Genomic DNA, 27,058 nt, shown 5'->3' on the forward strand with positions numbered 1-27,058 from the left:
ATATACACAAACAATTAATTTGACACTGCTTATAAGAAACCCCCCAGAAGATGAAGGCAAAGCACATACAGATGTTTGGAAAAAGGACAAGAGAATTATGCAGAGACTTAACACTTCTAAGTTGCCGGTTGCATAAACTTCTAAGACTAGTCTTAAAAGTTAGTCATGCATTTTTTTCCTCAAGACTGAACATAACGGTTTAAAGTATGTTACATAGAAAGGTAGATTGGTCTAATTTAAATCCAAATAATAAGACTGATTAGCCCTAACTAATTGCTTTAGTCAGACTCATTCTTAACTTCACGTCTATGTTTTATGAAACCGGCCACTGTGTTGTCTAGAGGAGGAGATAATACATTTAAATACTAAGTTAAATATATTGTTCAAAAAAAGGAACATGGAAAAAATGGAAAACCAAGACTCATAAATAATGGATTATAGGGAGGTCCTGCACGGTTAAAGTTACACAAGCATGATGAAACATATCTGTGCTTTTTGTTTGCCAGCAGATTTGCCAGCAGGGCAGAAGTGCAGATCCACATGCAGTAATACAGAATAAAAATACCAGTATGTGTACATGAATTTACGCATAAATTTAAAAAAAAATGAATCTCACAGATAAGTCATTTGTAAAAAAAAAAAAAAATACCACAATATTCTAAAACAAATGAGAGGTTTTCATTTCAATTTCATTTCGACTTACACTAACTTACACAATTTACATATTGTCTGTTGACATGCGTAATTTGCAAATTGAAATATAAATATTTTACATTGACACATCAGATAAACAGTGTAATGATCTACACTAAGCATGAAAGTAGATATTCACCTGTACCTAAGCTACTTTTATTAAAGGTTATCATATACATACACTGCCAAAAATAAAGGTCCGAAGCTGTCACTGGGGCAGTACCCTTTAAAAAAGGTCCTAATATGTACCATTTAGGTACAAATAAATATGTACCTTTAAAGGTACATTTTGGCAGTTCAAAGTACTAATATACTCTTTGGGTACAAATGTGTACCTTTTTGAAAGGTTACTGTCCCAGTGACAACTTTTGTACCATTATTTCTGAGAGTGTACAGATAACTGAGTGCCCTGCTGAAAAAAACAATAAAACCATTACAGAAAATTCTAATGGTTTCCATTAAAATACCAATAGGAACCAATAGCTTTCACAATTAAAACCACTACATTGTAGTGTGTTTCGGGCCATATTCCATTAGAACCAATAAAATTCCCAATAAAACCATTAGAATTTCTGTGATTTATTGTTTTTTTAGCAGGGTGATGTGTTGTTGTTGTAAATTTACATGTAAAGTTTCATTCAGATATTACCCATACTTAGCCCATCAGACATACAGTGTAATCATAAGGACCATCAATGATCTGCTGTAGTATTAAGTATTGGTTGTCATACAGTTTCAGAATAGTGTTATAGTATTTTACACAAACACAGTTTATCACTTTCTAAAATTCTGAGGGCCATTTAGCTATCTGGGAAGAAAGAGCCAACTTTTTGTGAAGAAAAATAATATTTATTAACAAAATTTGAAGTCATTGCCTGATGGAGTCATCCAACGCTATGACTTGCTTTAATTCTTTTACAATCCTCCTGTCATAGAAAGAGACTGCGGATGAAGAAAGTGTGTGCGTAACAAAAACGTGTGAAAAACTTTCTATCAGTTATTGTAAAAATCAGACTGTGTTTCTAATCAAATCTATAGTTGTTTTTAAACTGGTTGCATTCATATAAATACATTTGTAAAAATAATAAAGTATTATACTGCACGTTTATGAGATTTATGAGTTTTAAATGCTGATTAATGTGCATGGCAATGACCTGAAAAGCAATGGATCAACTCTAAACTGCAAATTTGTATGACAAGACGACAGGTGACAAACAGGATTAATATTATCAAATGTTTATTAAAAAATATATTTACATTTACATAGCAAATGGTTTTACGCAAACTTAAGTGACGATAAAACAAATTCATCCTTGAATAAGTTGCGAATGTTAACCATCATGAAGGAACTATACAAATTGTAACATTTAAGGAAAATATATGAATATAATACAATATAAATGAAAACTGTGCATACATTTTAAAGTATATACAATTTTCCAGGTAAAAAATATGTACGCATACAGTTTTTACTTCCCTAACACCATTTCATACAGTATAATATCAACAAAAAGAATATTCATATTCCTTTTAATGACCACGGACAAACCTTTTGAAACAGTGGGCTCCCCACCACTATATTTTACTAGGAGCTTTTTCACTAGGAGCTTTCCCATCCTGATACTGAGCACGTTCATCTTCTGCTTTATTGGGCAACACACACCAAAGGCAGACACAGCTGCCCAAATTACAGTTGTTCGTTTTTAAGGTATTTACTCTACAAATAACTCAAATAGAAAATCTGAACTGGTGTGTGCGGAGGTAGAAATACAGAGGTAGTGTTTCATAACTCTTCAAAACTCTAGATCTAAATCTGAAAAGTTGAAGTATACATATTTCTACTTGACATACAGTTCTGTGCAAGAGTCTTAGTCCGCCACCACCACCAGACTTGTTGTTTTAGTAGTTTTAATGTCCATCCATACTTATTTTTCAATCTATTTTATTAAGATACAAACAGAATATACAGGAAATATGCTATAAAAATTTATTTTCAGGACTAAATGTCTTCTTTAGGCATCGTCGGTGTATACTGTGACCTCTCTTGGCACTAAACACATCTTGAGCGTTTTTGAGCAGAATGAAGTAAAAAGAGTAGTTTCTTTAAAATGAGAAATAAGGATTCATTTCATTTAGGTTTCAGAGATCCTGCAGTTTCCTGCTACAGCTCAAGTGGAAGGGGAATTTACCCTAAAAACTTGACACTTCAGCTTACATTTTTATACAGTTTTTAATACTATATACACATTTCCTGTATTTTCTGGTTGTATTCTACTAAAGAGACCGAGAAACAATTATATATGATCACCATAACATTGCAAAAACAACAAATCTAATTCTGGCAAGGTGGCCTAAGACTTTTGCACAGTACTGTATATACTCGCAGCACAAATGTGAAAACACATTTAAAAAGTATCTCAAGTCGACTGCTTGTCGGTCAATAAAATTGTACTGCCATTTTAAATCTTCGCACCAAGCCAAAGTGTGACATTTTATAAACATAAATCAATGAATATAAGTTTATTGTCTCATCATTAGTTATGTTTGTGATTTAGGTTGTGTTTTCTTGTGTCTGTAGCAGAGATCTCATTTCATGTGATTCATTGTTTGCATTCTGCTCTGGTCCATTGGGCATGCTTTGATCACATACTGCCTCATTCTGTGTTGATCATAAGACATGCAATTAAAACAACAGTCACATGCCACATTTCTGCATTAATTATATAAAAAATTACATTGATATATACTATTGATTATAAATCTGAATACAACATCTTATATAAGATATTTACCTGAGAATGCTGGTCCTGGTGAGATGCATTGGCTGGATCAGACTGTGCCTCATTCTGTGTTTGAGATTAGTGACAGATACACGTTAAATACATGACCTCATCAGTGTTTAAATATACTTGATTTATTACCAACCTGAGAACACTGCTGCCGTTTTGTGATGTCTGTGTGTGACAAAAAATATATTTAACAATTCACTTTACAAGTAATTAGACTCACTGAACTCAAAGTACATGTGAATCAGACACAGACTCAGTCTGATAAAGATAAAGTCTATACTTACAGCGTTCAAAGATGACTAACATCAGTACACAACTTGCAAAGATGCATTCACAGGGGAAGACAACAATTCTCAGATCCCCCACTGCACGATCACCATTGGCTGACAATTTAAAGTAGTACAGTAAATACAATTATGCTTACAATTTAGTAATTACATTACTAATATTTTTTATTTTAAGTGGTTCAGTTTTTTAACTTCAAGCACAAAGCATTTAATCACGTTGCAACTGCTTGTACACATGTCTGCTTTTGTGCTATTATCATAACAAACAGCAGATTTTCTAAATTAGTTTTACTAATAATTAATTTAAAGAAAATCACTGAGTAACTTTTTTATACCGCCACTCTTAAAAACAATGACAAACAGTAGAAGAACCATTTTTTTGTCTAAATGGTTCCCAAAAGAACCTTTAACATCTGAAGAACCTTTCTGTTTCCTTTATGTTAAAAGTTCTTTGTAGAAAGGTTCTTTAGATTATAAACAGGTATAAAATAACTTATTCTTCTAAGAACCTGAAAGGTTTTTTGACGAACCAAAAATTGTTCCTCATATGGCATTGCTTGTGGCATTCTTCTATGGGATTGCTGTGAAGAACCTTTTATCCTTTATTTTGGTGTTCCTTCTAGAAATACTTTACATTTAAAGATGTTACACTGTATCATTACTATAAAATGTACTGTTGTTTCAATACATGATCTGCAGTACTGAGATTTCATCTGAATGATGAATGTCTTAAGATAATCAAACACTGTACGGTATGTTAAATGCTTATAATAGCTCACCTGTTTTCAGTATAAGTTCTGTCATCAGTGCAATAGAGTCCACAAACACAACACCAACAGATCCAATAAGATATACAATATGCCTATAAGGGAGATCTGAAGGGAGATGAAACTATTTCATTAAACAAAATTTTAAAAACATTTAGCTATTTACAGCTTTTAAAAAAGCGTGTGTGTACGTTTAGGTGAGGGATCACAATCAAAAGTCTTTGGGCCCTATCATACACCCGGTGCAATGCAGTGCAAATCGCAATGCAAAAAAAGTGTTTTTTGCTAGTTTCAGCACAACGCAGATATCATTTTTATGTCCAGCGCAACATTGTTTACCGTATTTTCCGGACTATAAGTCACACTTTTTTTCATAGTTTGGTTGGTCCTGCAACTTATAGTCAGGTGCGACTTATATGTCAAAATGAATTCATACTGACTAACATGAACCAAAGGAAAACATTACTGTCTACAGCCAGGAGAGGGCGCTATATGTTGCTCCTGTAACCTACCCCTGAAAAAAACTGTTAACTGAAACATTGACCTAAAGACAAGGGAGAAAGACTTAACAAACCAAATGTCCGCCAAAGGAATAATAATTTTCTAAATAAATGCGTCTTATAGTCCAGTGCGACGTATATATGTTTTTTTCCTCTTCATGATGCATTGTTTGATTGATGCGACTTATACTCCGGAGCAACTTATAGTCCGGAAAATATGGTATAGCAAATGCATTTGCGCCCATTTCTGCACCCATGGGCTTGCTGGCTTTAAGGGCCAATCCCATTTCTCTGTCTTACCCCTTCCCCTTCCCCTACCACTTCGTCTTACCCCTAGCCCTTGTCTCTCAAAACCAAGTGTTAAGCGCTAGGGGTGAAAACATACCCCTATGAAATGAGACACCACTTAATATTTACGGTTACGTCATCAGTGAATCAGCCGCCGAGTTTCTTCTGGCGTCCCTGTGTGATACAGGACGGTATACGTAAAGCACGTACCGATGTCTCCAAAGCAAGTAGTGTTATGCACTGATATCAAACGAAATTCGCTGCTAACGTTAGTGGAATTTAGTTAAAACTGTAGACAAGCATGCAGTCCATTCATGGCTAGTTAGAGAAATACAGGAATGTTGTGCAAATCAGCAAATACGGGAATGTTGTGCAAATCAGCAACGTAACGTTAGTGTAGCAAACTAGCGAAATTTTAAAACAATTAAATTAAGAACATAATTCAAATATATATGAACAGGACTGTGTAGAGCACAAAACAAGACGTTAGTAATTTTTAAACTAATTATTAAGCCGAAAATACTTACATTTATGGGACTCTCTGGACGCTCTGGCCGCCATTTTTGCCGGTTGCGCAGTGTATTCTGGGTACCCCTTGGTTTCAAGTAAGCTCGCGGAAATTCTTGGTTTTAAGGGGTATCTACCACTTGCCCTTAGCCTTACCCCTTGATCAAAACGAGAATTGGGATAGCCCTTACTCTCACGTGAACGTGCAAAACTAAGGGGTAGGGGTAAGGGGAAGGGGTAAGACAGAGAAATGGGATTGGCCCTAAAACTAGGGGCCCTATCATATACCCGGAGCAATGCGCAAACCAAGTGTTTTTTGCTAGTTTGAGACCAGTGCTGTTATTATTTTCACGTCCAGCGTCTAATTGTTTAAATAGTAAATGAGCGTTCTGGTTTGTAAACAAGGTGTGTTCAGGCGCATTGCTATTTTGAGGCAACTCTACACCATTGACCAACTAAAACCTGGTCTAAAGTCAATGGTGCAATATTGTTTTTGTTATTTTAACAGCGCTTAAGTAATATGCACCTATAAACGGGACAACAATGCGCGTTTGCTTATTACACACATGGACAGCACAAACGTTTCTAAATGTAAAAATTAAAGGATTAAAATGTAAAAGGTTATTATTGAGTCTCTTGGAAATGAGAACCGATTACAAGACGTTAAAAAGCGTAAAAAGCTGCTTCACCTGTAGCCGGGTAAGCAATTGAATGTTTTGCTTTAAACAAATGCAAACATTGCATTTATTTTGAAATGTGTTTTTTTTAAATGCTACCCCACGGATGTATTGTATATGATGACTTTGTACCTTTGGATATGGTGAGATGAGGACCTTTCTTAAGTAATATTTTTCAAAACACTCACGCCGCACTTGCACCGTGCACTGTAACGAATTTGCCTGTAGATTTTACAGCAAGTACCTGGCAAAAAAGTTGCCAGTAAAATCTTGTAAAGTTTTGTGAATTTGCTTTTAATAACTGTAAAAATGAATTACAGTATAATACTGGATTTTCGTTTACAGGTTATTGTTGTACATAAATTACAGCAAAGTATTAGGTTTTTATATTAAAACACTACTTTATTGTAATTTAGTTTACAACATTATCTTGTTTTCTTTTCAAATTACAGATATTACCTGGCAACTAGAGTTGCCAGGTAATATCTGTAAATTCCTCACAATACAATATGTTATTGTAGAATCTTTTTTACAACAACATAATGTGTTTTGAAATAATTACATCTTTTTGCTGCCAACTCAAGTTGCCAGCAAAAATCTGTAAATATTTTACAATACATTGTGTTGTTGTAAAAAATAAATAGTTAATCTTTGCTGATGCCTATTGTAAAGTGTTTTAAATAAGACCAGGCTTGCTTTAAATCCAAACATCATTGGATAAGATTCTCTTCAACTGTTAAATAAAACCATAGTCCAAGATGCAAAATCATGAAATTTTATTATTAAAACAAAATACAGTGTTACAATACTGTACATTTTCAGAATGTCTTTTTCTTAACAGCATATTCTATTCATTTTCTTAACATTCAGTGAAATTCAGAAAACATTTAGAACAATGTCCATTCATATTGTGAGGAAGTCGCTTGAGACTTACAATTGAAGCCATTCAAAATCTATCAGCCGCTTAAGAAGAGAGGAGACGTGAGGGTTAATGCAGTTCTTCTTTTTCTCCTGTTCCTTCCCTCTTCTTGGTCCCACTGGAGGGGTTCAGTCCAATGAAGCATCTGAAATCACAAAATCACATGAAAATAAACTTTATGAAAAAGTACCTTAACTGCTCTACAAGAGAGTGCAAAATACATCAGACTGTGCAAATCAAGCTGATTTGCCCTTTTCAGCTTAAGTGCAGAAAAACTGCAACAGAAAAATTTAGCGGGTAATTATTATTCATTTAATTTCAGTTGTGCTGTCCAGGCAAGCTAAACCAGGAAGTGGCTCTCCAATGCAATGACTATAGTGAAATATAGAGTCATAGCAGTTGAAGGGATGATTTGGATTTATAGTCACAAAATTGCATGAGTTATGGTTAGGTTAGTTGCATTAACATAACCTCAAGCAGCAGGTCCTCTGGTTGAAAATTTCCCGACTATCCCCTGCTTCAAAGGACAACAAAACATAAAACAAACCACAACAATATAACATTTTAGTATTCATAGCATAATACACCATATTAAGTGTATTAAGCGACTTTCTAGTTCTTTCAGACTTGAAAAACATTCTAGATATGTAGATACGAGGCTCCACTACGTAGTTATACTGTCAGTCTGTAATGGACAAAATTGTTCAAATGTAGGGAGTGGTCAGAGGGCACCCTAAAGCAGGAAAATAAATTCTGTTGAGGAACACAAGACATGTCTTTGGTAAAATGTTCTTTGGTTGTCTAAGTTTGCTGTTGTTGGGCTGGTCCATCCAAAGATCTACAATTAAATGACTCATAGTACAGGGCTATGTCCATGCAACTACATCACTACAGTTGATAACATGTAGGCCTACAGACTTGTGAAAAAACTCCAAAAGAACTAATCCTATGACTCCGAATCCTATGGTTTTCATAACAAAGTCTCATTCATACCCCAATAAAACCATGAATAAATGACTGATTGTCAAAGATCATGCAAATCTCTTTTTTTTTTGTTAAAAAACATCTAGGTAGATTTGTAAGATATGTTTATGTATCAGTATATATATGTGGGTGTGTGTATACAGTATATGCATACAGATCCTTTTTTGTGTGTTTGCCTTGAGCATCACTGCCATAGTGGGGAGGGTGAGGGCTGGGTGGGCATATGAAATTATGCATAACTGTAAAATTAATGTTCATCTGGGATTTCTTGTGAATGCCATAAAAAAAAAACAAAGCAAGTTTGCAGTTTATTTACCTAAATGCTCAGTTACCCCAATGCAGAACTACTTTTCAAAATATATAATCAAATAAATCTTTATTGTCAATGTTTGAATGTTACAATGAATTCGTTCTGCAATGATATTAAAGCATTTGGGTAAATAACTTAACCCAATTTATCAACTAAAAAAATCATGTTAAAGGGATTTCCTGTAAGCACACTTAAAGCAAAATAAAATCTCTGTTACTCATAATAGCACACTTTACAAAATAATGATAAACTCCATTGTACTTCAAGCACATAGTTACCTTTGAATGAACCCCAGTGTGCAAGATGCTTGCTCCTGTTACACAAGATTGAAGCTGTGGTAGCCTTAAAACAAAGCTGCCATTCCAGCCACGAAGTTGGGATGTGGAGGCACAACCACCTGATGCTCAGCATCCAAACGCTGATTCGCCTAAGCATAAACAAATGGTTTACATGCAAAAAAATCTGTTGCTTTCCACATAAACATATCCACATTAAACTAATTTGTGTCCTTCATAGCCCGTCTTTGCAATGCTTTACAACTCATTACAAAAAATAGACTACCTAAGACAATTAGAGTCAGGAAACTGTAGTCTTTTTTCAACGTCTGTTGCTGTTGCCAACACCTAAAAGACAAAGAAAAATAGATTCAAATGTACAGTAATTTTTCATAGCAATATCATTTTTGAAAGCTTGACTATTATTCTTTGTTGATCATACATTGTTGCGAAAAAATATCAATCTGCGCTAGGTGGAAACATTATAACCCCAAAAAGGTTTCTCACTTGTTGTTTTATGAGTGGAAGTGCTACAATAAACACGCAGATATGCCCTCCCAGCTAACAATTTTACGTTATAAAAACGTTCCCGGAATGTCTTACGAAAGTTCGGAAAACGTCTACCCTTCAACGCTCTTACAACGTCAAAAGCGTCCAGTTTTTTAGACGTGGTATTAACGTTAATGTGTGGTTATAAGAACGTTATTCAAAACGTTTTTAGAAAGGTTCAGTCTGTTGTTATATTAATGGTGTAATAACGTTTTTAAAAACGTTATTGAAACGTACCATTCACCATTATATTCATGTTCTCAGAACGTTTTTTTAACGTTCGTAACAGGTTATAAAAACATTGTTTAAACGCTCCTACACAGCACAAGCGTCCAGTTTTTTAGACGTAGTATTAACGTTATTGTTTGGTTACAAGAACGTTTTTAAAAACGTTTCTAGAATGGTTCAGTTTGTTGTTATGTTAATGTTCTAAGAACGTGTTTTAAAACGTTATTAAAACATTCCAATCACCATGATATTACTGTTCTAAGGACGTTTTTAAAACCGTTCTTGAAACGTCCCATTTGCCATTATGTTGGTGTTCTCGGAACGTTTTTCTAACGTTTGTAGCTGGTTACAAAAACATTCGGTTGAAACGTTCTAGGAACGTTAAAAACGTCCAGTTTTTTAGACGTAGTATTAACGTTATTGTTTGGTTACAAGAACGTTTTTAAAAACGTTTCTAGAATGGTTCGGTTTGTTGTTATGTTAATGTTCTAAGAACGTGTTTTAAAACGTTATTAAAACATTCCAATCACCATGATATTGCTGTTCTAGGGACGTTTTTAGAGCCGTTCTTTAAACGTCCCATTTGCCATTATGTTGGTGTTCTGGGAACGTTTTTCTAACGTTTTTAACTGGTTACAGAAACATTCGGTTGAAACGTTCTAGGAACGTTAAAAACGTCCAGTTTTTTGGACGTAGTATTAACGTTATTGTTTGGTTACAAGAACGTTTTTAAAAACGTTTCTAGAATGGTTCGGTTTGTTGTTATGTTAATGTTCTAAGAACGTGTTTTAAAACGTTATTAAAACATTCCAATCATCATGATATTACTGTTCTAAGGACGTTTTTAAAACCGTTCTTGAAACGTCCCATTTGCCATTATATTAATGTTCTAGGAACGTTTTTCTAACGTTTGTAACTGGTTACAAAAACATTCGGTTGAAACGTTCTAGGAACGTTAAAAACGTCCAGTTTTTTAGACGTAGTATTAACGTTATTGTTTGGTTACAAGAACGTTTTTAAAAACGTTTCTAGAATGGTTCGGTTTGTTGTTGTGTTGATGTTCTGAGAGCGTGTTTCAAAACGTTGTTGAAACGTTCCAGTCACCATGATATTGCTGTTCTGGGGGCGTTTTTGAAGCCGTTCTTGAAACGTCCCATTTGCCATTATATTAATGTTCTCAAAACGTTTTTCTAACGTTTGTGACAGGTTATAAAAACATTATGTTTTAAACGTTCTTAGAACGTTAAAAGCGTCCAGTTTTTTAGACGTAGTATTAACGTTACTGTTTGGTTATAAGAACGTTATTTAAAACGTTTTTAGAAAGGTTCAGTCTGTTGTTGTAATAATGTTCTAAGAACATTTTTAAAAACGTTATTAAAACGTTCCATTCACCATTATAGTAATGTTCTCAGAACGTTTTTCTAACGTTTGTAACAGGTTACAAAAACATTATGTTCTTAACGTTCTTAGAACGTTAAAAACTACGTTTTGACATTTTTATAAACTTTGTTTGGTTATGATAAAGTTATTAGAAAGTTTTTTAGAACGTTCCAGTCTTGTTATAAAAATGTTCCAATAACTTTAAAACATATGTTTAATCCCCATTGTATTAACGTTTTCCTAACGTTTGCATTAAATTATAAAAACTTTGCTGAAGTTTTTTTGGTTATAAGAACATTATTCAAAACATTTTTAGAGGAACATTCAAGTCACTTGTCAGGGACAGAAGACAACAGAGGCAGAGAGTAAAATCAAACAGTTTATTAAAAGTTGTGGTAAATTGTAATGGTAAAAAATGAAAGTCCAGGTGAAGAGCAGGCACAAACACACCACCCAGTCACAGTTGTATTCCAGAGTATCCAAATATCCAACACAGATGATGACAATGACTGGAAGCCTCTGGTAGATGAGTCAGATTAGTCCATGCAGCATACAAACATAGCTAGCACTGGACAGTGTGTTTGTGTGTGAGAGTCTTAAATGGTGCAGAGATGATAAGGTGTGCCAGGTGATCGTGATTAGTAATTGGGTGATTTTGATCTGGTGAAGTGAGTGAGGGAAAAACCTGGCAAATCCGTTACATCACTCACAATGTTTTTTTTATATATATTTTAAAAAATAACATTCCTTTCACTTAAATATTCTCAATGTAAATGTTATTGCAATTATATTTGTCTCTAAAATTCCAATATAGAAATTATAAAATGGAAAGCTAAAAGATTATTCATTAGACTTCCCACCCCACAGTTGAGTCAAGACTGGAACATTGAAATAATCAATTACATTAAAATAAAATGTGACTGAATCACAAAAACCAGTCATAAGTAGCACATGTATATTTGTAGCAATAGCCAACAATTCATTTTATAGCTCAAAATGTTAGATTTTTATTTATGCAAAAAAGCATTAGGATATTAATCCAGGACTAGGCATTTTTATTTTTCTCATCCTTACATTTACTTAAATTTCTTTAAATCTAGGGCTGGGCCGATACAACTTTTTCATGTCTGATACCGATGTCGATGCCATAACCTTGAGTATTTGTTGATACCAAAACCTAACCAGTTACAAACGTTAGAAAAACGTTCTTAAAACGTTAATATAATGACATATTGAAGGTTTCAAGAACGGTTTTAAAAACGTCCTTAGAACATTAATATCATGGTGAATGGAATGTTTTAATAACGTTTTGAAACACGTTCTTAGAACATTAATATAACAGTAAACCGAACCATTCTAGAAACGTTTTTAAAAACGTTCTTGTAACCAAACAATAACGTTAATACTACGTCTAAAAAACTGGACGTTTGTACTGTGTAAGAACGTTTAAACCTAATGTTTATGTAACCAGTAACAAACGTTAGAAAAACGTTCTTAAAACGTTAATATAATGGCAAATGGAACGTTTCAAGAACGGTTTTAAAAACGTCCTTAGAACATTAATATCATGGTGAATGGAATGTTTTAATAACGTTTTGAAACACGTTCTTAGAACATTAACATAACAACAAACCAAACCATTCTAGAAACGTTTTTAAAAACGTTCTTGTAACCAAACAATAACGTTAATACTACGTCTAAAAAACTGGACGTTTTTAACGTTCCTAGAACGTTTCAATCGAATGTTTTTGTAACCAGTTACAAACGTTAGAAAAACGTTCCTAGAACATTAATATAATGGCAAATGGGACGTTTCAAGAACGGTTTTAAAAACGTCCTTAGAACAGTAATACCATGGTGATTGGAATGTTTTAATAACGTTTTAAAACACGTTCTTAGAACATTAACATAACAACAAACCAAACCATTCTAGAAACGTTTTTAAAAACGTTCTTGTAACCTAACAATAACGTTAATACTACGTCTAAAAAACTGGACGTTTGTGCTGTGTAAGAACGTTTAAACAATGTTTTTATAACCTGTTACGAATGTTAGAAAAACGTTCTGAGAACATGAATATAATGGTGAATGGAACGTTTCAATAACGTTTTTAAAAACATTATTAGACCATTAATATAACAACAGACTGAACCAACCACACATTAACGTTAATACCACGTCTAAAAAACTGGACGCTTTTAACGTTGTAAGAACGTTAAAAAATAAACGTTTTCCAAACTTTCGTAAGACGTTCCGGGAACATACACAATAGTAACGTTTTCAATACTAGGGTATGAAGAACGTTCTGCTAACTATGCAAATATAATGTTTGCAATGCTACCGTTTGAAGAACGTTACATTACATACACAATAGTAACGTTTTCCATGCTAGGGTGTGCAGAAAGTTCTGATAACAAAGCAATTATAACGTTTGCAATGCTACCGTTTTAAGAACATTATCTTACATACAAAATGGTAATGTTTTCAATGTTGCCGTTTTAAGAACATTACATTACATACACAATGGTAACGTTTTCCATGCTAGGGTGTGCAGAATGTTCTGATAACAAAGCAATTATAATGTTTGCAATGCTACCATTTTAAGAACGTTACATGACATACAAAATGGTAATGTTTTCAATGTTACCGTTTTAAGAATGTTACATTACAAACACAATGGTAACGTTTTCAATGTTACAGTTTTAAGAACGTTACATTACATACACAATGGTAACGTTTTTAATGCTAGGGTGTGCAGAATGTTCTGATAACAAAGCAAATATAACGTTTGCAATGCTACCGTTTTAAGAATGTTACATTACATACACAATGGTAACGTTTTCAATGTTACAGTTTTAAGAACGTTACATTACATACACAATGGTAACGTTTTTAATGCTAGGGTGTGCAGAAAGTTCTGATAACAAAGCAATTATAACGTTTGCAATGCTACCGTTTTAAGAACGTTACATTACATACACAATGGTAACGTTTTCAATGTTACCGTTTTAAGAACGTTACATTACATACACAATGGTAACGTTTTCCATGCTAGGGTGTGCAGAATGTTCTGATAACAAAGCAATTATAACGTTTGCAATGCTACCGTTTTAAGAACGTTACATGACATACAAAATGGTAATGTTTTCAATGTTAATGTTTTAAGAACGTTACATTACATACACAATGGTAACGTTTTCAAGGTTACCGTTTTAAGAACGTTATATTACATACACAATGGTAACGTTTTCAAGGCTAGGGTGTGCAGAATGTTCTGCTAACAAAGCAATTTTAACGTTTGCAATGCTACCGTTTTAAGAATGTTACATTACATACACAATGGTAACGTTTTTAATGGTAGGGTGTGCAGAATGTTCTGATAACAAAGCAATTATAACGTTTGCAATGCTACCGTTTTAAGAACGTTACATGACATACAAAATGGTAATGTTTTCAATGTTAATGTTTTAAGAACGTTACATTACATACACAATGGTAACGTTTTCAAGGTTACCGTTTTAAGAACGTTATATTACATACACAATGGTAACGTTTTCAAGGCTAGGGTGTGCAGAATGTTCTGCTAACAAAGCAATTTTAACGTTTGCAATGCTACCGTTTTAAGAATGTTACATTACATACACAATGGTAACGTTTTTAATGCTAGGGTGTGCAGAATGTTCTGATAACAAAGCAATTATAACGTTTGCAATGCTACCGTTTTAAGAACGTTACATGACATACAAAATGGTAATGTTTTCAATGTTAATGTTTTAAGAACGTTACATTACATACACAATGGTAACGTTTTCAAGGTTACCGTTTTAAGAACGTTACATTACATACACAATGGTAACGTTTTCAAGGTTACCGTTTTAAGAACGTTATATTACATACACAATGGTAACGTTTTCAAGGCTAGGGTGTGCAGAATGTTCTGCTAACAAAGCAATTTTAACGTTTGCAATGCTACCGTTTTAAGAATGTTACATTACATACACAATGGTAACGTTTTTAATGCTAGGGTGTGCAGAATGTTCTGATAACAAAGCAATTATAACGTTTGCAATGCTACCGTTTTAAGAACGTTACATGACATACAAAATGGTAATGTTTTCAATGTTAATGTTTTAAGAACGTTACATTACATACACAATGGTAACGTTTTCAAGGTTACCGTTTTAAGAACGTTATATTACATACACAATGGTAACGTTTTCAAAGCTAGGGTGTGCAGAATGTTCTGCTAACAAAGCAATTTTAACGTTTGCAATGCTACCGTTTTAAGAATGTTACATTACATACACAATGGTAACGTTTTTAATGCTAGGGTGTGCAGAATGTTCTGATAACAAAGCAATTATAAGGTTTGCAATGCTACTGTTTTAACAACGTTACATTACATACACAATGGTAACGTTTTCAATGTGGCTGTTTTTAGAACGTTACATTACATACACAATGGTAACGTTTTCAATGCTAGGGTATGTAAAACGTTCTGCTAACAACGCATTTATAACATTTGCAATGCTACCGTTTTAAGAACGTTATATTACATACAAAATGGTAATGTTTTCAATGTTGCCGTTTTAAGGACGTTAGATTGCATACACAATGGTAACGTTTCCAATGCTAGGGTATGTAGAACGTTCCACTAACAATGCAATTATAACGTTTGCAATGCTACCGTTTTAAGAACGTTACATTACATACACAATGGTAACATTTGCAATGCTTGGGTGTGTAGAACGTTCCACTAACAATACAATAAAAACGTTTCTAATGCTAACGTTTTAAGGACGTTTATTAATTGCAGATAACGTTAGGGAAATGTTCTGCTAATGTTATTGCAAGAACGTTTTTGGATATCTTTGGGAGAACCTTAACAGAACGTTAGCCAAAGTTATAAGAACGTTCCCTGTTAGCTGGGCTGATCCCCTGGGTCCTCCGGGGCTCGGCTCGAGCAGCCACCGAAATGGCCAACACATACGCACAGTTGCTTTACATTTACTTTACATGTCGCGTCTGAAACCACGCGGAAAACGTGACCGCGCTGCTTTTCTCCTCTTCAAATCGCGTGGGCGCTTCAGATCTTCTTTCGTTGCTAAGCATTGCTTGACGCTGCCACCGGCGGAGAAAGAATTTGGCGCCTAACACGCACGTTTGTTAAAAACTCTCTATCTCATCCTATCAATATTTAAAAATATATGTATGCATGTATAAGACCTATGCATCAATGTGGACGTGCACATACGCGCATGCACGCACCCTGTTTGCATGCCTGAGTGACGTTAAGGCACATACATTGAAGTCCAGTATAAATATGAAAAGGGTTAACATGAAAGTTATACCATTTACTTTATTTTAACCACTAAACTGCTTCACCTGGGATTGCTTGTTCAAAATTTCTTTATTAACTTTATTGTGGGGCTTGACTGATACACGGTAAACTTTATTTCAACCAACATTAACAATTATAATAGCTATTTATAATAGTATACTTACATATTGTGGATGAGTGGCGTGGCAATGTCCCTGCTCCTCTGCAATCCGACATAAAATGGCGTCAAGCTGCCTCGTGCAACGCATTCAACAGTGAATAACTGTAATACTGCATCATTTACATGCAAGCGCAAATATACCTGTAATTCATTGTGGGGGAAAAGCTGTCAACTTCTGTAATAGTTTTTTGACCCACAATGCATTGCAATGTACAGCTAAACTTTGTAAAATGACAGAACAAGAAGTAACTGTAAAATTTTGCTGTAGAAATTACAGAAATTTGTTACAGTGTGTGCTTTAGACCATGCGCTTAGATCATTAAAATAGGGCCCAGAGTCAGACATGAACCCAACTTGGTAAACCAAACTGTTATTAATGATCAATACTGTACCCAGATCACCAAATGAATGTTTCAGAACGACGATTCCCCAGAGAACTTGTAGAAATGCAGCTACACATGTCCATCCAATACAATCTACAAAGATTGATACAGACAACATGCCTTATCTTATAAACTTTTTTAATATACTTTTTATATTGTATTATGATGTGCATTACTGTACCTTTCTCTTTGTTCAGTGCAATGCGGTAAGAATATACCATTATAAAAGTCACCACTATCATGAAACATAACCACGCCACTCTCTTGAACAAGCTTACATCTAAACATGTGAAAAAATGTTCATTAACAAGATGGCAGAACTTAAATTATCTTAAATATCTGATACAGACAAAACATGACAAAATTCAATGGGGTGGTACCCTCAAATGTTCATTTTTGTACATCTATGGGTAGGCTATACAACACATTAAAATGTTGTACCATTTGGGGTATAATATTATACCAAGGACCTATTTTGTACCTTAAGGAACAATGTACCCGTTAAATTTTAGGGGTACAAAAAGTTAACTGCATCTTTAAAGGTACACAATAGCTCTTTATGATATAGTAATGTACTCAAAAAGGTACAACATTTTATTATGTTTGTTTACCTGTAAAGGTACAAGTGCTTTTTTCTGACACTGTGGATAAAAAACACAGTTCATTGTGTACTTACGTTTTATCTTTTTTACACATGCATCCTTCCAACTGTATCTTGTCAAAGTTAAGAACAGTGGAAAAACTCCAACATAAAAAAGTCCTGAGTATGAAATATAAAATGACAATTCTGTAGGTGTTGTTTTACAACAACAAACTCACATCGGATTATTGATATTTAATTTTTCTTAACAAGTATTACAAGGAGTAAGAACTATGTATTTCTTAAACAACTTCATACAAGTCTGACATATTTGTCACTTATGTCTACAAAAAGGTGCAAAAATGGCTCCTTAACCTTCAAAAACATGCAGTATTACAAGTCTAGATTAAATTAAATTTATATACAACAAAAATAATGAATAATCTGACAAAAACAGATACCCAATTTATGGAAAATAGCATTATTTAAACCATTAAGGTTCATTAAAATATTGTATTCAACATTTTGCAAACACCAAATTATTCCCTACATTATCCCAAATAATTGAATCAATTAAAGTTGACTTACCGTGATTAGCAGCTCCAAAAGCATAATAGAGGAAGATGAGTTGCAATGGAGGCAAAACATCATGTCCAATATCAGACACAAAGTCTAATATAGCACGCATGTTGCCATCTTTATTTCTTATGACCTCAGCCAATACTAAAGTAAATAAACAATTAAAGTAAAAAAAAATATTGAATTAAAAGTTGTCACATAGCATATTTTAGAAGAGCAACAAAAGAGAGGGAAAAACACCACATTAAAAGATTATTGATTTGAGTTTTCTTCCTCAATAAGGGCAATTGAGTATCCTGATCAGCAAGTTAGTTACAATACCATAAATACCGTGAGATATGTAAAGCTTTAAAGGTGAACAAATAAAATTTTATTTTTATTTCTCAGCATGACAATGGTGCTTAACAACTTAAAGAAAACAATAGTACAGAAATACTTACAAAAAATGATATTGATGATGCATATCAGAAGCATTATTGCAAACAGGATTGTTATCAGGACTCTATCAGATTCTGAATAATTTAGACTTTTTTGTTGAAAAGATCGATAAAGAACTGTAAAAACCAAGACATGAATTAAACACAGCGTAATGACATACAGTACCTACAGCATATATATATATATATACATACTGTACTTCCATACAATAAAAGAGGATGGGAACATTGATGTGCTGTACTCTGTACATTGTATTAAATAATATATATAATTGCATTATCTGTGGTGAAATCTTTATATTTACTTACCTGAATAAATAACATTTGTGAAGAGGGCATATTCTAGATGAACAATACTGTGCATGGTGATTCTGCGACTGCCTGTAAAACAAAATGTTTTTGATGTATTGTAATAAATTACAAAAACTGAAAGACAAAACCCTTTCAAATGGATATACAGAAGAGGATTTACTTGAAAATGTAAAACTACAAACACGTCTGCAACTGTAACATTACAGTTATTTAGAGATACTCTTCTAATATACTAATACTGCCTCAAAATAAACAAACCTGGGAAATTATCTGAATATGGAGAAACCCATAACAGCAAAAGACTCCGGAGGACACAGTGAGAACAGCAGGCAACAGTTTCACTCAGGAAACCTGAACAAATTAGATATTTTAAAAGATGATATGAATCATGATAATTTGATGCCATAACATGTAAAAAACAAAAGAAAAAATGTATTGGTCTTGTAGTGATGACATCCTAAAAAAGCTTTACGTCATTCAAAACTACAACGGGGTTCAATTACAATTCTGAATCAAAATAGCCTTCCTGGCTTCCAACAATGCTGGTTTTTGTCAATTGTTAATTTATAGATTTTGGACAAATTATTAACCACTAAAATACTCACCTTCAGTAACCCCCCAGAACAAGAAGGCAAAGAACATAATGAGATTTGGTACAGAGATAACACAGATCTGATAATTCAGAGCTCCACCTAGAAATAAAAATAACTGCATTTATAATGCTGCTTATTTAATAGATAGATGGATGGATGGATATATGGATGGATGGATGAATAGACAGACATACTTGTATTTTGTGATCTGTACCATATAACAGAAAGCAGAAGAGCAGATCCACATGCACTAATACAGAAAATCAACACAAATATGTGTAAAACAGAGAAACCTGTAAGACAAACATTTTGTTACTGTACACAAGGATTATTGTACCATTATTTTATCTGTAAATTGCCTTGCAAATAGGGAAGTCAAAAGATTAATTGTGATAAATCACATTCAAGTTAAAAGTAGTTTTTGCATAATATATGTGTGTGCACTGTGTGCAATTATTTTGTATATATAAATACACATATAGGTATGTATTTTCGAAACACACACACACACACACACACACACACACACACACAGTCAGGCATACATGTTTTTTTAGCGTTTCAGTTTATGGGGACACTTCCTGTGTCCCTGTAAAGCAGTGGTTCTCAACTCCAGTCCTCAAGACCCACTGCTCTGCACTTTTTGGATGTCTCTCATATCTGACACACTCAGTTCAGTTCATGGAATCTATCCTAACGAGCTGATGATCTGAATCAGGTGTGTTAAATAAGGGAGACATCCAAAATGTGCAGAGCAGTGGGCCCTGAGGACTGGAGTTGAGAACCACTGCTGTAAACCATGGTTATAGCCAGTGTTGGGGAAAGTTACTTTTAAAAGTAATGCATTACAATATTAAGTTACTCCCCAAAAAAGTAACTAATTGCGTTACTTAGTTACTTTTCATGGAAAGTAATGCTTACGTTACTTTTAAGTTACTTTCGCGTTACTTTTTCTTACTTGGCTGAGGCTTGATCTCTTCAGGCCTTGCAGGTGTTTTTAATGATCGCAAAAATGTCAAGCTCTGGCCTGCCATCTCCGTTTCTGACTCAAACTGTGCCCTCTCATGCACACAGAGTGTGTAATTCTACATTAATATGTTCAGTTTAATTCAGTACATTATTTTATTTTTAAATTGTATTAATTAAACTGAAAAGTAACTCGCAATACTTTGTTTTAAAAGTAACTCAAATATTAATGAGTACATTTATGTAGTAATGCGTTACTTTACTCGTTACTTCAGAAAAGTAATATTATTACGTAATGCAAGTTACTTGTAATGCGTTACACCCAACAATGGTTATAGCATAGTTAACATGTCATTATACACTATTCATGTCCCTGTAAACCACATTTGCAAAATATCATTTAGGTTAATATATTTTATATTATATATTAATTAACAAAATATATACTTAAATAAAAGATTCTTACATTTATACACTGAAAGAAAATGATTAATTCAATTTACTCAATTCTTTAAGGTAAGTGGTCGCAATCAATTTATTTAAGCTACTTTAAAAAAAATAGAAATATAAAACAAAACAAAAAACTTTTGTTAAAATGTAGCTTAAATAAATTGACTGCGACCACTTACCTTAAAAAAATGTAGTAAATTGAATTAATCATTTTTTTTTTAAATGTACATGTGTAATTATTATTTATATATAAATACACACATAATAATTACACACACACATATATCATGCAAACACAAACTTTTATTTTGAATGTGATTAATCGCGATTAATCTTTTCACAGCCTTACTTTAATTAATGACAGCAATTTACAATGCAAGTTTTTAAGCAACATTCAGCAAATCAAGAATCGTCTCAACAAACAGCATATTAAATATTCATGTGCTTTATACAGATGGAGAATATCTCACAACCTGAAATCTTGAGCAGCAAAGTGAAGTACTCACTACTACCAATTCTTATCCTCATTTGCAACCACATAAGTTGAAGATGTTTATAAATAACATTAATATGTTAACAACTCACATCACCCAGGGTCACATTATCATAACAGCCAAAATGCAACAGGCTTCTGGATGGTATGTTAACTGTGTTTTTGGCTGACACATTTGACCCTAGTGTTGCAAGCACTAAGCTCTACCAAGGAGTTACAAGAACAAGGGATTATGTCACTCAGGGTGTCATCATGGGAATATCCGACAACATGAAAAACACAAGTCATCTCTTAATAATGTTTGACATGTTCCTTGTCATCCTTAATGAGCAGATTCCCAATTTTTTCACAGTGCACATGCATGCACATGTTTAGTCCCATGACTCCAGACCCTTCAGTTACTAATGCAAACCTGTCACTGTTAAGTTTGTATAAAATCGCTTTAGCTTTTAGTATTTACTTACCCAGTTGATGAAGTACTATAGTTGTGTTTGCTGAAAGTTCTCCATCAATAACCTGACACATGTAAACTCCTTGATCTTCAGTTCTTACACTCTTCAGTCTGAGAGAGAAGTTTCCTCTGTGGATTTCATCAGTGAAGAACTCAACTCTGTCTCTGTATTGTTCATCTGATGATTCTGGTAAAGTCTTGTTGTTTTGAAAGAACAGAACCGGGATGTGTCCATCTCCATCTTTATCTGTTTTCCTCCATGAAACCTTTTCAAGCTCTTCAGGTTTGATGTGAGAGTCCACCGTGCAGTTTAGAGTAACATCTTCACCTACATGTGCAGACATGTTGTGTGTCGAGCTTGCTGCTATCAAACGCTCTGTAAAAGAATATTGAAAAGATCAAAGCAATTCACTAGTAAGTGGTTTTGTAAAGTTTTAAGGTTTTTACTCACCAACTGCTTTTATCTCAACCAGAGCTTCATCAGAATCCACCTCATTATAAACTTTACATCTGTAAAAGCCTTTATCTTCAGCTCTCACGTTCTTCAACAGTAGGGAGAAGTTTCCATATTGGATCTCCTTTGTGAAAAAATGAGCTCTATTATGAAAATCCTTATACTGGGCATCTGGTCTACTCTCACCGTACTGGAACACATGAACTAACACATTTGAGTCCGTCCTTATCCAAACCACCTTTAATTTGTCATTTGCCAAGGGAACGTCCACAGAACATGGCAGAACCAATGAACCTCCGAGAGGAACAACCAGAGGATATGTGGGACCTTTCACAATGAACCCTGAAACATTTAAAGGGGACAGAGAATGAAAAACCATTTTAACCTTGTCTTTGTTGAATAATGGTGGTCTACCCGCATTCAAGAAGATACAAAAAGTCCTAGACATGTAAACATCTCAGTCTCATAGAAATTCCTCTTTTAGAAATGTCAGCCAGAAAATGTCCCAATCTGAAAAACTGATGCTTATGACATCACAGGCATCTCACTGCCCCTCCACTTTAAAATAATTGGCTACATTTTTTGAGTGGCAGCAAAGTCAGCCAATCAATAATGAAATTGCAAGTTAAGCCAGTAGGGGGAGCCAAATAGGTGCAAAACAACTTGTTTAAAATCCCCCACCCTAATAGAGCTATCTGAGAGAGGTTTTTAGGAAGCTTCTAAGGCATTACAGACCCAAACAAAAAAAAAAGTCTACATGTCATATCACAGAACAAGGATAAATACCCAGTTCAATCATTCTATGTCACCTTTAATAAAAACAGAGTGAGAATAAATAAAGCATGTATTAGAGGCCAATCACACCAACGCTTGGAAACGCAAGGCGCGCCGCACTGCCTTTTTTGGTCACTTTAAAAAAAGAGCAGTGCGGAGCAGCTTTTTATATTGCTAGGCAACCACCAAGTCAGCTGTCTTGTCAATCAAATATTAAAGCGTGAGCGCTCTTTTGCTGTTAACTGTCATATTAGCAGAAACTTTAAAAAGAGGCACTTGCTCTGACCTTATTAGAGGGTGAGAGGTGCACAAACACGCAAAAGAGAGCGAGTGAGTGAAGTCCGGTTCTTCCAAGCAACTGTAAACTACTGTCACCACAAAGGAAAGCCCACCTCTCCACTCATTCGATTGGACAATGGAAAAATGCGGCAAGTGGCAAAAACGCAAGGCGTTCGGCGTGCATTAACAGCGCACATAACGCTCACTGCCCATAGAAAATCATCAAAAAAGGCGCCTGCAACTGCCCTAAACGCGTTGGGTGTGATCAGCCCCTTACTCTTCTATTACCTTATTCTTATATTCGCATCATTAGTCCCCTTTATTTATATGATACAGATCACTTTAAAGCAGCATTTTTTTTTATTCTTATGTTAATGTGATGTCACACTGATAAATCCCCGCCCATGGCTACTCACTGACTTTTTAATTTTACCCAAAAGCTTTTTTAAATGTGTTTGTCAGTACATTGTAGCACTAATGCAGCTACAGACACTATTCTCTCAGACCAGTGCTTCCCAAACCTGGTCCTCGAGTACCCCTTCCCAGAAGGTTTTAGATGTCTCCTTATTTAAAACACCTGAATCAACTAACCAGCCTCCTTCCAGAATGGTTAACATGTCTCCCTAACCTGCAACAAGTTAAGAAGAGGGTACTTGGGGACCAGGATTGGGAAACACTGTCTCAGACTGTATTCACAGGAATCAGATCTACTTTTAACTGAAAGCGGTCACTGTCTGTTCGTAAGAGAGTGAGGAGCTGTAGCTCATTTGCATTTAACTATTTTTCCGCCACTGACGAGTTAGTTCATCAATTAAGAGAAAATGCTTCCCTGTCAAATGACGAGTTTTTACAGCAATTCATATTTCCGCTATTATCCACCAGGTGGTGCTCTTACCCAACTTATAAAACGCTAAAGCATCTACTAAGGCCAAACAGTAAAAACAATGTGTATGTTTTGATCATTGCTCTGAATCTGATCTCCAACAAAAGTACTTTACAAAAGTACAATTAACTCAGCTTTATGCTCATATTTGGTGTTTTTGAAGAAACCTACCCATATTCCAGAGGTGATAAAAAGAAAACAAGTGAAGATAGAATGAAACGCAGCGAGTCTATTCTTTAATATATTTGATATATTGTATGTTTATATGTTTAAAGAAGAATTTCATTTTCATTTTCTGGAAGGCATTAAACTTTTGTAAAAACCATTAAAAAAATGCTGGTGCTGTAAAAAAAATGGCAGGCAAAGAGTTAAAGGCTACTCCCACCCAAATAGGGGCATTTTATACATGCTATAACTAATGATCTGTGGGGTATTTGAGCCAAAACTTCAGACAAATTCTAGGCACACCTGAGGCTTATTTTACATCTTGTAAAAATGGGCACTATGTGCTGTCTAAAGGCCGTTTCACACGGTATGCGGCAACCGCAAGTGTTCTTTTTCAATAGGAGACGTGCGGAAAGCGACAAAACGGGGGCGGTTACAGAAGTGAAGCGGAGTTGGTCCACATGCCTTGCTCCTGCACCCAAAATCCTATTCCTTTTAATGACACGGCACTTCATGGCAGGCGCCGTTGAAGATACACACATTTGCACTAAATGCTGCACAAAACGCTTCTAATACAAGAGAAAAGCTGAAGCCGCGCGCGATTTTGCAGCTTGCCGTGTGAAATGGCCTTAATGCATTAGAAAGATGCTTCCACCCAAAACCTGCTAACACCATACCAACTGAGTTACTGTATACAGGAGCTTTTTAGTAATAAATGAAAAGTTAGGTAACTGCCAAAGCAAATAAATACTTACAAAAGAATATAAATTCTGGTTGATTGATTTCAGGCTGTTAATACTTGAATAGCATAAGACGTATAATAGATTAGCATAATAATATGCGAGTACATATTATTTTTGAACTTTATTCGCAAGTTTCCTGGACAGGGTTTAGATTAAGCCAGAACTAGACCTTAGTTGTATTAGGACATTTTTTACAAACATACCTTACAGAAAACACTACTGATGTGCATCTCGAGACAAAAATTCAAAATAAGCTACCTAAACTAACAGTCATGATCAAACTCAGGTCCCAATAAGCTGCACTCTTGTTTACTTTAAAGGGATAGTTCATCCAAAAATTAAGCTTCTGTTATTATTTCTTTACGTCGTTTGTTTCAAACCAGTATGGGTTCATTTATTTGGCAAAACACAATATTTTTTTTCGAAATTACTTATTTCAAAAACACAATGAACATAAATGGAAACAGACAGTCAATAAAATTTTCTATTTTCTTTTTTGTTCTACTGACAAAAGACCACAAAAACAGACGTGAGAAAGAATGTGTGAATGAAAAAGTGAGTCTTCATTTCATTCATTGAGTTTCAATGGGTCGCACAGTGGGATCAGGTGGGCCACACAAAGTCGTTGTAGTGAATGACACAATAATGGCAATTCAAGGCAATGGTTTTGATATCAGGTACTTTGGGATTGCAATTAAAGTTATATTTAGTTCATACAACGACAATGAAAATATTAACTACTCTCAAGAGAACAAACTTGTTTTTGCATTTGTAAATGTATTTTTCTGCATATTTCTGCATATTCCTAAAATAGATTATACCCGTCTAAGTGGGTCGTGAAATTAAAATGTTTGGGAACCACATATTATACTGGTAAGACTTGTTGCATTAACAATGAACAATATAGGTTTTCAGCATGTTTTAATTCTTGTTAATGTCAATAGCGTTGTTCATGCTCATGCATGGTGCATTAATTGTTACCAGTTACTATGAATGCATTTTAGTATATGCCAAAATTAAAATAAAGATGAATACATGCTGTAAAAGTATAGTTCATAGTGGGTACATATTATCTTTAAATTTGAAACGAACAAATACTTTTTATAAGAACATTGAGATAAACAAAGGTATAGGTTTGATATAGGCTAAAATCTCTGGCCAAAAAATAAGTTTTAAATATATGCTAAATACGTTTTGTAAAAAGTAAAGCTTAATTAAATATTTTTAAAATGTAAAATATAATATAGACTGTTCTTGGTATGATTTAGATGGACAAATGTATTTTTAAATGTTTTAAAATAAATGTATAAAATAAAAATACTGAATACATTTCGAAATATATTTTTGTACCAGTTATCTATATTTTAAAGTATGTTTGATTTTTGCTGTACACACACAGAATATGAAGAATGGCGATATCATTAGAGCTTTTGAAGGATTTATATATTCGACATTATTTTCTTGTTCTGTACTTTGTATAGTGAATGTTTAACACTTACCTTTAGAGATCCTCATCATTACTAAAATAAATATGCATTCGCGTAGCTGCATGTTTTAAACATAAAATCGTTCAGAACAACAATAGCTTGGCCAAATTGTTCCTCAAATGCAGAAGACGGACTTGCTTTCATTTTCATTTACATTCAAAAATCTCTTCCTGTAAACGTACACGTGTAGGTATAAAACTGTACGTATAAAACTGCAGAAGTTAGAGAAAACCTGAGGCTACTGTATTGTGGCGATAAATGTACATCACTGAGTTGCCAACAAATAGAGCAGAAGAATTTGGCACGGCCAATACCCTTACGAAAATTAACCATGGTTTTTTTTTTTTGTAATAAAAGTGTAGTAAACATGTTTTT

At 34.2% G+C, this 27,058-nt stretch overlaps 1 protein-coding gene across 1 annotated transcript; it reads right to left on the bottom strand.

Moving 5' to 3' along the window:
* Window positions 1-1,942: 1,942 nt before the first annotated feature.
* On the bottom strand, window positions 1,943-26,811 carry LOC129436764 (uncharacterized). Its single transcript, XM_055195009.2, has 17 exons — window positions 26,696-26,811; window positions 22,350-22,694; window positions 21,912-22,274; window positions 19,733-19,831; window positions 19,551-19,637; window positions 19,204-19,296; window positions 18,943-19,014; window positions 18,637-18,750; window positions 18,206-18,340; window positions 17,714-17,797; window positions 17,219-17,317; window positions 17,047-17,130; window positions 4,549-4,644; window positions 3,767-3,865; window positions 3,619-3,647; window positions 3,486-3,539; window positions 1,943-3,352 (listed from the first exon to the last, which is right to left on the bottom strand). The coding sequence occupies exons 1-17, from the start codon at window positions 26,745-26,747 to the stop codon at window positions 3,245-3,247; spliced, it is 2,013 nt and encodes a 670-aa protein (XP_055050984.2). The 5' UTR covers window positions 26,748-26,811; the 3' UTR covers window positions 1,943-3,244.
* Window positions 26,812-27,058: the final 247 nt, after the last annotated feature.

The sequence above is a fragment of the Misgurnus anguillicaudatus genome, chromosome 19, assembly GCF_027580225.2.
Source record: "Misgurnus anguillicaudatus chromosome 19, ASM2758022v2, whole genome shotgun sequence".
NCBI lineage: Eukaryota > Metazoa > Chordata > Actinopteri > Cypriniformes > Cobitidae > Misgurnus > Misgurnus anguillicaudatus.